The sequence below is a fragment of the Centroberyx affinis genome, unplaced genomic scaffold, assembly GCF_046629955.1.
Source record: "Centroberyx affinis isolate AG114_WGS23_722 - 3 ecotype Tasmania unplaced genomic scaffold, CSIRO-AGI_Caff_v1 ptg000106l_1, whole genome shotgun sequence".
Taxonomy (NCBI): domain Eukaryota; kingdom Metazoa; phylum Chordata; class Actinopteri; order Beryciformes; family Berycidae; genus Centroberyx; species Centroberyx affinis.
The window spans coordinates 319,214-334,111 of NW_027278808.1; the positions used below are offsets into that span (position 1 = coordinate 319,214).

General features: G+C 40.3%; 1 protein-coding gene across 1 annotated transcript in view; it reads left to right on the plus strand.

Moving 5' to 3' along the window:
- LOC139648356 (low-density lipoprotein receptor-like) overlaps positions 1–11,125 on the plus strand; it is a 35,928-nt gene extending 24,803 nt beyond the window's left edge. Inside the window, exons 9-15 of the mRNA XM_071524437.1 lie at positions 424–542; positions 1,589–1,728; positions 2,318–2,459; positions 3,562–3,681; positions 4,792–4,869; positions 6,156–6,313; positions 8,688–11,125. Of these exons, the coding sequence (XP_071380538.1) occupies positions 424–542; positions 1,589–1,728; positions 2,318–2,459; positions 3,562–3,681; positions 4,792–4,869; positions 6,156–6,313; positions 8,688–8,723 (793 nt within the window). The 3' untranslated portion in view covers positions 8,724–11,125. The remainder of the gene's footprint in view (positions 1–423; positions 543–1,588; positions 1,729–2,317; positions 2,460–3,561; positions 3,682–4,791; positions 4,870–6,155; positions 6,314–8,687) is intronic.
- Positions 11,126–14,898: the final 3,773 nt, after the last annotated feature.

The window sequence follows — 14,898 nt, forward strand, 5'->3', positions numbered from 1 at the left end:
ACATAAAATGGCTCCATACAGCTCGTCTGGTGTAATCCAAGTCTCCGGAAGCCCCGAGATGCCAAGTCGACTTGAAAAGATGTCGTTTACACTTTTTTTTTTTTAACCGAAATCTTCACTGTAGCCGTCTGAAGTGGGTTGGCATGGTTGTGAGTAGATAATGACTGAATTTTCATTTTTAGGTGAACTATTCCTTTAAGTGCCTTGTGCCTTAAGACTTCTCAATGGCCTTTGTCACGGGCAGGGAGAGCATTCAGATGTTCCCGGTCGGTCCGGGACTTTAAGCAGTGACCTTCCCAGGACCCGTTCCGGTCCACCTCTCTCATCTTGGCCTTTTTGCCTTTCCCTACCTTGACTTTAGGAGCAAGGAGCTGATGTTGAACCTCAGCTGTGTTTTTTCAATAATTGCTGTTGTTTTCTCAGGCTGCTCTTCTGGGCAGAGAGTGGCAGCTCCCCAAAAATTGAGAGGGCAAGCTTGGACGGCCAGGACAGGATGGCACTGGTCACTTCCTCGATACGCAACCCTGTCGCCATCTCTCTGGGTACGTTCTGAAATTCTGCAGGTTTAATGGTAAGTTCTGGAATTCTCTGGAACTGGTAGGTTCTACAACAGGCTTTTTTTTCACCAGCATTGCCAAACTTAATTACTTAAGTTTTGAAAGTGAAAAATAGAGACATGTCAAAAAATGTTTAGAGCAGTACAGAGAGATGAAATCCCTGACCTCTCCATCAAAAGTCATTCTTGTTAATGATTCAGATGTGAGGAATCCAAATAAATTGTCAAAATCCACCCACCGATCTCCTCTAACCACACATCAATCCCACTCCAGCATCAGTTCTCCATATTTGGCAAGTAGTTTGAAGCGGTGCCTTGGAATATTGCTTCCTCATACTATTTGATGTATTCTCAGTGAATATGGTGATGGCTATTTTCCCCTTATCAGATTAATGAGTCACTGAATTTGTTTTGTCATCTTACACTGTGATAATACCAGATTCTAACCACCAGATGGTGCTATTGCTGTTATTCAGTGAAAAAGTGAGAAGAAGAAGAAAAAAATAAATGTTCTCAATGTTCATTTAAAGCTTTACCTTCAAATGATCATTTACACATGTAGACTTAAGTAATGTTAGAGAATTTGCCATCCGTAAAATGCAACATTTTGTTGAAAATTGAAAGGAAAACTTCAGTAGCCTCTCTAGTCGGGCATTAAAGACTCGTGGTTTGCCACTGTCACTTCCCACAGGGTTCCCACAGGCCTTGAAAATCCTTGAAAGTTTATGGATGTGAGAAAAATAAAATAAATAAAAGCCTTAAAAGTTTTAGATTTTAAGTACTTGATTTTTTTTACTAAAATGTAGCACCCAAATTCAGCTCTCTGTCCTAGCATCAACTCTTCACATCCTGAGGAAAACCCTGTGATGGGTTTTTGCACTGATATTGGTTTTTGCATTGATTGTCTCAGTGACATTGATGCAGAGACATATCAGCTAACAAAGCAAGATAAGAACATATTAGCAGACATGGTAGTAATGGCAGCAGCAGTCTGTATTTTATTGGATTTCTTTTTTTTTTTTTTTTTCCTAGACATGCCTCGTCAGCTGCTGTACTGGGCCGACCAGGAGAAGCGGACCATCTCCAGAGTTAGTCTGGAGGGTCGTCACCGGAAAGCGGTGGTGGAGTCCAACGGCTATCTGGACCGGCCCTTCGGACTGGCCGTATTTGAGGTGCAAATCAACAATCACATTATACCAAGTGTGGGTTGGGAGGAATTAGGGCTGGACGATATAGCTGAAATAAATATCACGATAATCATAAGGATTTTTTTCAATATCAATATATACGACGATATGGCTCACATAAGCGAAATCACATTAAATAATCAAATTAATGTTCATCATATTGAACCGAATGGTAATGTTTGGTGTGATGTCAAACTAAACTGAAATTTTCACATAATATTCCTACCATACTTCATTTTGTCTGAGTTTCTAAATAGAATTAGCTTGTTCTCATCAGTTCAGACAGCAGAATTGTGCGTCTCGATATCCCAAAATCACCATATCATCACAATATAATCCCACTGAAAGACGATAAACGATAATATTGAATTATTGTCCAGCCCAAGGAGGAATCATCATCTTCTGCTTCCAAATTATTATTATTACTACTCCTACTCCTTACTGCCAATTGTAGTGACATTTTTGTGAGGAATTGTAGTGAGATTTTGCTTGCAGCTTAACTCATCCTTCAGTTGATTATGAAAATTGGCAGTGAAATGACAATCCTGCTAAGTCCCAGTCTGTGCTGCACCAGGGTTTTGTATACTGGAGTGAAGAAGTCACCCGCTCCGTCTGCCGGGCCGACAAGCACAGCGGCAGCCACTTCCAAGTCTTGCTGAACAACGTCGCCTCTCCGGGGGGCCTGGTCCTCCTTCACCCCGTTCTTCAACCAAACGGTATGACGGAGCAAAAAAATGAATAAATAAATAAATGTAATCACCATATTACACATAGTGATTCCAACATATGTCAAATGACTCAAGGGGCCTCATGCAGGAAGCGATATACGAACAAATTTTCTCTTATTTTTCCTCGTATCCACGATTTGTTCTTATTTTGTTAGTACCCATTGATTTCTGGGATTCACCAGTGTTTTCTTATTTTTGCTCTTCTCTTAGGTAAGAGAAAACTTTATGAGTGGTCGAGAACACTCTTACCAAGATAAGAAAAAAAATCTTGTTTTCACAGTCCACAAATTGTTTGTCCAACGCAAGGAAACATAAGTTTTAAATTTGAGGAACATAAAAAAAAAAATGCATGAATATCATATAATCAAATGTAGATTATTATATGTTTTAGAGTAATTATAATGATTGGATTATTAAATTTGTGGGCTAAAGAAATACTATTGGTCTATTGATCCCAATTACGACTATAAAAACCCTTGGATGATATTGCGTGCGTTCAGCTTCTGAATGGCTTACATGCTGCTCTGAGATGCTTTGGCCGTCCAGACTTACAGAGAACGCGTTTTTAGAGATCGCACAGATCTATTTGATAAGACGGATGAACGGCTGCTGAGCCGTTTCAGATTGCCAAGAGCGCCTCTCCAATTCTCGGCCATGTGCCAGAGTATTTGCACACGGCACAACACCTGCCCTTATATGGTGTTTAGGGGGCGTTACCTATGCTAGTAACAAACAATCGGCCACACGCCTCCAATTTATGATCAAGTGGGATTCATCAGTCAGCACACCTGGGTAAGAGCAGATTTGGATAGTTAAGAACGTTTGGTGCATCTGGAGTTGACTTTTCTTATATTTTCTCTTAACAGAAAATTAAGAGAAATTTAAGAGAATGTTGCTGCATGAGGCCCAATGATTACTTGGCCAAGTGCTGAGGTTTCCGGCTTTCCGGCCAATAAAATCTGGAATAAAATCTCCCCCCATGTTGGAAATTCAAGACGCTCCCAACCCCCTGTGAACCTGTGACCTTCCTGTTACACCCCAGTTACACACTAATTTCTCCCGACTGACTGCACATTCTGTTGGTCTTTAGGTCCAGCTGTATGCGGAGGTAGTGGGACGGTGTGCCAACATAATTGCATTGTTGACCTGTTGTCTGAGACGCCACAGTTCACCTGCAGTTCTCCAGGAGCAGGACAGAACAGTGATGGTGGTGAGTAATGAGGCATGGAGATAGTATAGTTTCATTAGGTTAAATAATCTTTCCAGCACCAGGCAAAAATTAAAAGCCAGAGCAAAGTTGTAGTGGTCTGTAGGGTTGGGCCGGTGTGAAAAACAATATGGCTGAGAACTGTCTTACACCGGTAATATCGACTTTGACCACTGGGTGGCAGGCACAAGCTGCTCCTGAGCAACAGTGGTTTGTCTGAGAAGCACCCAGCTACAGCCTGCAGAACGGGGCGGGGCTACAGATCGGGGCGGGGGTACCGTAAAGGTCAACCACTAAACCAGTGAAATCGTCCGCTAAAACAATGAAATCATCAATGGGGCGAGATTACAGGTTCGATCTGTAGCCCCGCCCCGTTCCGCAGGCTGCAGCTGGGTATACTTGGTTTGTTTTGAAGCTACACTAAGCGATTTTCCGACCACTAGAGGGTGACAGAAACCGCAACACATTTGTAAACACACACACAGCAAAGCTACTGGGGTATAGAAGGCTACCCTACATGTCCCGCAATGACGAGTGAAGAGGCAGGTAGCAAGTTTACTAGTTGAACAAGTTTACTCTCTCGCTTCATCGATTCCGCCATTACCAGAATTTTTTTTCAGGGATGGGAGGGATAGAGTGGTGCTTTCAAACAGCGAGGGAGGGGACAAGCTAGTTTTTAAAAAAAAAAAAAAGGAAAAACAACAACAGAGCTGGCCCGCGTGTTTGACTATTTCTTTATATCATTACGTGTCACGGAAATCTCCACCTAGCACACGATAGTTTCAGGATTGGTTACAGGGTGTGAAATCGCTTATTGTAGGTTTAAATGAACAGTGTGTTGTTTTTTTTGTACTCAGAGAAAACCTGGAGCTCCGTTTACAAAAAACGTATTTATCACGCTTTCGCATTGTATATTACCAGTACAATAAAATGTAATACATTTAGCGTCAGCATCATCATCGTATAATGACGACAAATGCCGGTGCAGTCGTTGTGCTCAAATGAAATGAAATAAAATAAATTAAAATCACACCGCTGAAACCAGAAAGCGCTCAATAATGATGGATTGGATGTTCTTGGATATGCAAATGACCATGCTTTCCTCCATTACAGAAATTCCATCCAACGCTCACACAGTGTCTGCGTCGGCTTTACACGATCCTGCATTTGCTGGAATCCTTTCTCTTACCGGTAGGCATCACTTCCTCCTCACCTAACAAACAAAACATCTTTTCTTAGTACTGGCACCTGAACGCGCCTCTGTCGGGCATTTAAAATATACACTTCCCTATCACTCATATCCCTATCAAAGTGGGTCAACCCCACTCTAGAGTTGTGCTCAGGAAAATGGGTAATGCTTTATTTTACAGTGTTGCTATTATGGACCAAGTACTGGCCATTTACATGGTCATTTGTACTGAGAAACTACAGAAACTACAGAAAAAATACAGAAATTATCGGGTAACTACAAGGCGTTTATATTTTTATTATGACTTGGCTCACAGAGAACAATGATTTAAAGTGAACAGTAGCCTATATCTGAGTGGTGGGTGTTTATGCTGCAGTTTTATTGTCCTGTCCTGTGCTGTAATGTTACCAACCAAGATCTTAATAACAGGAAAACAGAGAGGAACTTCTAACTAGCTCTCTCTCTAACTATAAAAGTCAATGTCATTATGGAATAAGAACATGACAGAAATACCAAGGGTACCAATTATATAAACCTACATTTATCATTTACCTACATGCTTATACATGCTCATATTTATACAAATGACACAGACACATGGACGGCCCCAGACACCCACATACACACATGCATAGATTCCCTATACACTCTTGATTCCCTGTCCTAAGCATTGTCCACAGCATTGTCCACCTGGAACTCCAGCATCAGCCATTTATTTTAGTGAACTCTTGATTATACAAATCGCAAGTTCCCAGCATAGCGAGTCGGTTCGCTGGTTTTGCTCTCGGCATTCCTTGCAACAGCTAATTCCAGCTGCAGCATTTCTAAATAAATAAATAAGTAAATCTATTCGCTCACTGCCAGCGAATGCGGTGGCTTCCGGCCTGCAGTCATTCTTTTGGCAGATGTGTTGCCTGCCAAAAGGAAACACCCATATATTAATCGTGATCTCCATAAATGAGGTATTGTTGAGACGCAGAGACTGGCCGCTCTCCCCAGAATTAGAAGACCCTCGGACATTCCCACCAATTAAATTGAGGAATGGAAAGTCACCCAGTTGTAAGGAAAAACAGAATTGCAATTGAATTGGAATGACAGGAAACAGAACTGAAACCAGGAAATTCCACTTCACTCGCTAAGCACTATAAATCAAACATTATGAATCAAATAAGTGTGTGTGTGTGTGTGTGTGTGTGTGTGTGTGTGTGTGTGTGTGTGTGTGTGTGTGTGTGTGTGTGTGTGTGTGTGTGTGTGTGTGTGTGTGTGTGTGTGTGTGTGTGTGTGTCAGTGTTCCTCAGTGTGCTGCTGGTGGGCGTGGCTCTGTGGTGGTGGAGAGAGGAGTTCATGCCGTCCAGGACTCTCACTCTGCAGAGCTTCTCCCTCAAAGAGTCCCAGGACCCGCTCATCCAGGGGCCACCCATGGGTCCTCACACCTGTTCTGTCAAGGCAAGACACACACACACACACACACACACACATCCAGACTTGTAGACTATAATGTAGCATGTCATGTAGCATGACGTTCACACCTGAGAGCATGTGAAATTTGTTTTTTCACTTCACGTAATTGAATGTCAAATCATGTCAATAATCATCCTATTCATGGTTGTTACTCAATGGCAGTGGTTGTTAGATATATATATTTTAAAAAATGGTATGTAGTAAGTAGCATGTTGTCAAGCTAGATAAATGCTTTTTTTGTTTATTTAATTAACCTTCTTTAACCAGGTTAGTCCCTTTGGGATTAAGAATCTTTTTCAAGAAAGACCTGACCAAGAAAGCAGCGTGGAGACACACATAACAGATAAAGACCAACAATATACTGTACAACAATGTAGAAAGTCAGAATAAATTTCCTATATAAATGCAAACCCCCATTTGATCAGATTTTGTCACTCGAACCCAAATCTGAGAATATTTGTATTGTTAGATATGATTTTGTCCAGAATCCCCTGATTATCTGTATTGTAGGCAGAGAGATAACAGTGAAACTATGATCAAAACAGTCACTCTTCTACATTCTCTAATTGTGTTAACTTCTTGAAATAACGGTGAAGTTCAACAATTCATTAATTTGCCGGGGACCCCCTGGAACCCCCTCAAGGACCCCTGGTGGTCCCTGGACCCCGCGTTGAGAACCACTGACGTACATGACAGATAAATGACGAGACATGGCTCCCGCATGTCTCCGTATTCCTGATAGCTGACGTGACAGTTGACGCTCGGAGACGAACGGCCTTGTGTCAGGAACATCAGGAACGTCCCGAAACTGGGTCAACTAACAAGACCACAGTGGAAGTACTGGATACAGTTCCACAAGTGTGTGTTGTGATGTCTGTCACGCAGCACTAAGGTTTGACTCATAGTAATAATAATAACTTTATTTATATAGCGCCTATAAAAACAGAGTTTACAAAGTGCATTGGCAGTCAAAATAAGAGCAGAATACTCAAAATGAATTTAAGAAGCGATGGAACAATAAAAAACAGGGTTTAAATTCAGATAGGAGGACAGAGGTGGAAAAGAGCAACATTCAAGTAAATAGTGGGATAACCATAAGATGAAAACCAAAATAAACAGTAAGAATAAAAGTAAAATAAAATGGTAACACTTTACAATATGGGTCACTAAGTTAAGGGTTAGTTAATGCCTAATAAGGGTTAGTTAATGCATAATAAGGGTTAGTTAATGCATAATAAGGGTTATTTAATGCTTAATAAGCATTAACTAACCCTTAATTAACAGTTAACTAATGTGTAATTTACTAATGTGTTCATGTTAACTAAGGTATTAATTTATACATCATTTAATAGTTTATAAAGATGACTATTAAATAATGTATAAATTAATACCTTAGTTAACATGAACACCATTAGTAAATGATTACCAGACACATTAGTTAACTGTTAATTAAGGGTTAGTTAATGCTTATTAAGCATTAATGCTTATTAAGCATTAACTAACCCGTAACTTAGTGACCCTTATTGTAAAGTGTTACCAATAAAATTAAGATTCACGTCAACAATGAAAACCCCCCCAGCGCCTAAAAAAAACCCTCTAGCGCACTTGTTAAGTACCAGATATCGGTTATGTAATGTTATTATGTGATGGACGTTCCTCCCTGACCGCAGCTACAGAAACAGTGTGTACAACCTGCAAATTTTATTGTCTTTGCACATTTTATTTATTCATTAAATTTTTCAATTATGTGTTTTGTTTTGTTTTGTAAATGAATTCTTCATTTAAAGGCAGTAGTTTCTCTACCACTGAACAGGTGTGGTGGGTCACTCTGCCTTAAGGAGCTGCTGACACTAAAAGGATTTCATCAGTCTGGTTTCAGTGGAGAGTTTTAGTGTCCCATGATGGTCTGAATGCTGTTTCAGAGGCTTTTCCACCCTGATGAGAAGAAAACTCTGAAGGAAACACTGAATATTTGGCACACCGATTGGCCTAAATGGAGTGTTATAATTAAACAGCAAAAATTTAAACTTTGATTTGAACTTTGAACAAATCTAGATATTCTTATAAATTACACTCATTGGCTTGATGGGGACTCTATAAAAAGCCATAACTGCCATACCACCAGTCCAATTTTGATTAAACTTGATGCATCTTGTTACTGATTGGCCCACAGGATGCCCGCATCATTCGAAGGGAACGACATGTTTACTGTTGCCTTGTTTCCTTCCTTGTCTGAAGTGTGTCTCAGTTGTCCTCAGATGGCTCCGGTGCCTCCGCAGGTGACTGCAGCTTGACCGGGTGCCAACAGGTTAAAAGCTTATGGTACGTGCCGACTAAGCCGTGTGCTCTCCCCCGCCAGGGAACACTGCTTAAGCTGGACTTGGACTGTGAGTGAAGAAGTGTGACACAGATGGTCAGCTGACTGTGCCAAGCCCGGTGCCGTCTGAACCCGCCGCCGCCGCCGCCACCACAGGCCCGACAGAGCAGCAAGACCCGCCCGCCACGCTGTCCTAATTCCCTATTGCTGAGGTTAAAATCACTCGAGAAATAAGTTGAGCTTAAATCCCTGAGTTCGGTTAGGGGAAAGGGCTTGGCATATGGCACAATATTTTCTTTTATATATATGATTTCCTGATTTTTGCAGGAATACAGTAGGAGGAACATTGTCGTCGGCCCTGGTGGCTCTAGACTACTTCTTGGTTGTTGATGATCAGCATCATCCATGTTTATTGTGAAAGCTGCGGCGTACTGGGCAACATTGTCGACAATGTTGTAGGGCAACATTGTCCGAGGATACATCCCGTTTTTGGCTGGACCGCAACAGCGGGGCCAGCCCTACAAACGCGAATGTCTGTCACTGACTGACTGACTGACTGACTGAGTGACTGACTGAGTGACTGACTGACTGACTGACTGACTGACTGACTGACTGAGTGATCAAGTTACACCATTGGTCAGCCGTGGCACGTGGCACATCATAGCGTCACAGAGCCAGAAATTTAAGTTTCGTTTTCTCCGCCGTCTAGTTTCTCCGCTGAGATCAGGAGCCCGTTTCTCCCACACAGTGAGCAGGCTGACCAATATCATGCATGTAAGCTGAAGCTAAAGTAGAATCTATACAGTTATATCATATCACCGTTTATGTCGATGCATATGCGCGAGCTCAGTCCACCTGAAATCCTCCGTTCTGTCGGGGGAGAGAGACACACAAACAAGCATGGAGGTTTCATCACGCCGAGGGCTTATTGCCGACCTTCCCGAAGTTTCCCGGGGCCACGGTTCCGGCCGGTGCCGCTAGCCGGGCGCCGATTTGTTCCAGCGTTTTCGGCACCGACGGGTAACAGAGCGCCTGGCGCTTGGATCGGCAGGATCGATGCGGGCCGTGGGCGCCGTGGAGACGACAGCGGTGGAGAGAGAGACGGGACGCGCTGGAACGATCAGTATGGATGTATGGACTATTATTCTGTATTAGCAGTCTACAGCGGAGTTAGTTACACCATTGGTCGGCCGTGGCACGTGGCACACTCATACACGGTCCAGCCATATACTAGGTTGTGACCTAGTCTTGTTTTTCATGCGCTGAACTTCACTCCTTGTTGCCCAGATGAACTCATTATAGTATTAGTATGTTTTTCTCTGTTTCACACTTCAAACCCTGTTGGCAAGCACGTTGCCCTGTCATTTTGCTCAACAAGTTGCCTGTTGTGTCACAGCCTGTTGGTCTCAAAAGGCAATCACTGGAAATTTGATGCATTCAGATTTTTATTTTATTATTTCTTTGCACTTTTATTTTGCACTTACTCTACAACTCTTTGAATGTCTGTTTGAGCTAATTCTAATTTCCAAAATTTTACTTTTGTAATATTTTGGTTGGACTTTTTTCCTCCCATACAACAAGAAAAACCTGCTTCCACTCCCATGTTCTTGGCTTACAGGATCTTGAAGTCATGAGGAGTGATTAAGAGAGGTGCATCACTGCATTGTGCACATTGTGTCATAAATCATTATGATTCATGCACCACATACTTTTGCAAGCTGAAGTTTGATTTGACAAAGACCTTATCAGTAGCTTAGTTGATAGAGCGAGGCACTAACATTACCAGGGTTAGGGGTTTGATTCATGTTAATAATTATAAATATATATAAAAAAATTATATTCAGTCAACAAATGATGTATGTTATGGTACAGAAGGTGTTTGGAAATCAACGGTTGAGAGACATTTGAGTTTTGTATTGCAATATAATAATTTGGTTATACTGTTTTGACATTTAAGGAAGAACTGTCTGGAGTGATAGATGGAGAAATGCAATGTCAGCAATTAGACGAAGAGGGTTTCTCTGGTTCCAGATCCGGCATTTAGATGCATTCTGAGCACTGGTGCTACTATGGGAACAAGTGTGTTTTTTTTGTTTTTCTTTGTGTAAAATGCCCCTGGAGGCTGTGTAGCTCTCACTGAGCAGAGGACGGTTGTTGTTTTCGGTGTTAGGACGACTTGCCTTGTCAGAACTGGTTGATTTGCCTTCACTGACGAGCTAAATTCTGCTGTTAATGGTTTTGTGTACAAACAGTTTGATTTCAGTATTTTGTTTTGTCTTGTCTCAAAAAAAAAGTATAAATATGTTGTACTGCTGAAAATCCATTAGTGCTAATTGAGTGATAATTAGTGTGCTGAAAGAGTTTTGAGTTTATTTATTTTTGAAGAGGGGTTTTATTTATTTTTTGGTAGAATAACGATTATTGCAGCGCTGACAGATGGCACCATGGATGAAGCTCTTGAACCTGCACATGGTGTCGTTCAGGAAAATGAATGAAATAAAGTATTCTATGTTTCAAAATACTTGCTACGTGTTTGTGTGTGTGTGTGTGTGTTCCATTTTCTATAGTTATACAGTAAAGTACAAAAGTCTTAGGCACCCTAGACTTTTCATATAAATGTTGTCTTAGATGTTTATTTGTGTGTCTTCTGCATTAGTGTAGTCAGTAGACTGCTCTTTATAGTACATTTTTTTAGATTTAGAAACTTTTGATTTCATTATTTTTGAAAGCCTCTTCGCTTTACAGATTTTTTTTTACATGTGCCTAAGAGTTTTGCACAGTACTGTATGTCCTCTCTTTGTTGCCTTTTAACAGAATAAAACACAGTATGTCACATAAACAGTGGCAAGGCAGCTTTATTTGTATAGCACATTTCATACACTGAGGCAATTCAAAGTGCTTTACAGAGTAATAAAAAATACAGTAAAGGTAAAAAATGTACAATTAAAAAGTGCAAAAGTACAGACGAGATCCACAAGATAAAAGACTTAAAAAGTAAACTAGTGCAGTTTAAATCAAGTGAAATCGAAAGATAAAAGAAAAGACAGTGCAAGAGGATTAGAAAAGTGCATTAAAATCACATTTAAAAGAAAATAAAAAAGATATAAACAAATAAATAAATATAACAGTGCAGATGAGTGTTGCCCTAGATTTCTTAAAAAGCTCTGGCGAACAGAAACGTTTTAAGCCCTGATTTAAAAGATTGTCAAGTGGAGGCAGACCGCAAATTTTCTGGAAGTTTGTTCCAGGCATGAGGAGCATAAAAACGAAAAGCTGCTTCGCCATGCTTTGTTCTGACCCTGGGAACAGTAAGCAGACCAGAAGACCTGAAGACCTGAAGGAGATCAGAAATGTATTTTGGTCCTAAACCATTAAGGTATGGTGAGCAGAGCAAATATCTCACAACAGCCGTCCACATACAAATAATATAAACACGGTCAAAGACAAGGATAAAGCACTAGAAATAGAGAAGGCAATAAAATACCATAAAAGACAATAAGATGGAAAACGACTAAGACAATAAAGGAGAAAGAATAGCAGTTCCTATTATGCAAGTTAAGAGCATTCACTGCTGTGCAGACAAATGCCTGCTGAACTACTGCTGCTCTTTCGCTCTACTTTTAAAGGTGTGTTAATTTTTGTACTGCCCCATAGCACAAAATGACCATAATACATCTATGAGTCGTGGGCACTAGGGTTGTTGATCGATATCAATGACTCTGCGAATTACCTCACCAGGTGCTGAGATTTCTGGCTTTATTAAACTCACTTTCCAGCCCATGCTCCGTTCCCTCCTTGCATTTTCACATCACATTGCATTCTCAAGCCAAAAAAGCAAAAGACCAAGCGGTATTACTCTGCATGGTGATACACTGCATTACCTCTTCACTAAACATTTGTATTGGATCTCTGCTCTAAAGAGCTAGCTTACTCGTTCTATTGTGAAAATGTGACTTTTATGTTTCTGTGCAATACAGGCTACTGTAATGCCAGAGAACTGTCAAGACCTTACAAGACCTTGGTCACAGATAGAGGTAAAAAAAAAAAAAGACATGAATTAATTTGGCTCTAAAGTATGACGCTGAACCTTGAACAGGATAATGATAACAGGCCTAACTAATGATAGTTGTGGTTGACAGAATAAAAAAAGAAAACGACTGAATTGTGACTTTCTTTCTCACAATTTTGACTTTATATATCAGATATCGCAATTCTGACTATATCTCAGAATTCTGAATTTTTCTCAGAATTCTGACTTTATATCTCATCACTAAACATTTGTATTGGATCTCCGCTCTAAAGAACTAGCTTACTTGTTCTATTGTGTGACTCTTAATGTTGTCAATGTCGTCAAGGTCTTGTAAGTTCTTGCAATGTTATTGCAAGACCTTACAAGACCTTGGTCGCTTATAGAGGTAAAAAAGGTGTGACGCTGAATGTTGAACAGGACAACAATAATAGGCTTAACTAATTATAGTTGTGATTCTAACAGATGGGCAAAAAATCAAATATGTTGAAGAACAAGACCTGTTGATGGGCTGGTGACAGAGCAGGTTTGATTTCTTAATTGACTGCTTTTTCCATGTATAGGCAGCGGGCCCATAAGCCTGGCAGGCTGTTATTATTTTACATTTTCTTTCTTTGTGAACACATTTATGGTGTGTTCACACCTGGCATGTTTAATTTAGATGATGTATTTCAGCTCTGTTTACTACTTTGGTTCGGTTTGTTTGGGGTGAAAATGATGCAACTGGTAAATCAGCCAGTGGTTCCTCATGCTTGGAAAGCCTAGAATAGCATTATGAAGCAAGGGTAAACTGCAGTCTTGACTGATGCTCACATTATTTATTGTTTTTTTATTCAGCTTTTCCCTTGTGTGTTCAGCATTGGGAGGAATGCCAGAGAAGGTCAGTTATGGCAAAGCGGACAGCTTAGTCCATCATACCTGTTTAAAGTTATTGGGACTGGAATCAGATTTGTTGTTGATTTGTTGACACGTGTAGCATCCTGCTGTCAGACAATGTCCTCTCCTGACACTTTCAGTATGCTGATATTGGATGAAAATATACCTGCTACCATTTTCAAACTTCCTGTTTGCTGGAAAAAAGTCCTCAAATCCTTTACCTAAGTAAAAGTAGTAACACCATACTGGAAAAAATACTTAATTAAAAGTAAAAGTTATGCGTTCAAAATTATAGAAGTATTAGCAGTATTATATCTCATCACTAAACATTTGTATTGGATCTCCGCTCTAAAGAACTAGCTTACTTGTTCTATTGTGTGACTCTTAATGTTGTCAATGTCGTCAAGGTTCTTGCAATGTTGTTGCAAGACCTTACAAGACCTTGGTCGCTTATAGGGGTAAAAAAGGTGTGACGCTGAATCTTGAACAGGACAACAACAATAGGCTTAACTAATTATAGTTGTGGCTGACACGTGAATCTATCTAGATGGGCAAAAAATCAAATATGTTGAAGAACATATTTGGATCTGGGCTGGGCTGGTGACAGAGCAGGTTTGATTTCTTAATTGATTGCTTTTTCCATGTGGCAGCGGGCCCATAAGCCTGGCAGGCTGTGAAAGTTATGCGTTCAAAATTATAGAAGTATTAGCAGTAAAATGTACTTAAGTATCTTAATGTTATTTTTTTGAATGTTATGTTTTTTAATGTATTTTAATGTTGTCGGTCTAACTGCTCCATATACTGTTGGGGAGTTTAAACTCTAACAATGCAACATATTTTATGAGCTTATCGTATGTTTTGTTTGTAAAACCTTATTCTGCAAAGTAACTAGTAACTCTAGCCGGCAGATAAATGTAGTGGAGGAAAAAGTACAAGATTTCCCTCTCAAATGTAGTGGAGGAAAAGTAGAAAGTCTCACAAAATGGAAATACTCAAGTTAAGTGCCAGAACTTAAGTACACAGTACTTGAGTAAATGTACTTGCTGGAACAGCCCGATCAGCAAGTTCAACAAAAATTGAGAGAGCCATTGGACTCAAGACAGGTCATCCTTTAAATCTGCACAATTATTACATCTTTACTGGTTAACATTTAGGTCTGCAGACTTCTTGGGAGGGAGTGCAGGCCGCCTGTGAAGAGCTACGATTTCTGTATTTATAGTTCTCCATTAAATCTGCACATTCTGATTATGATTAATAAAGCACTAAAGGTCAAAATCTATTCAACTTAGTGATGCTGAAGGCTGGTGCTGCTTTTGCTTTAATGTCAGTAGTTCATATTTCAGTCTAGGG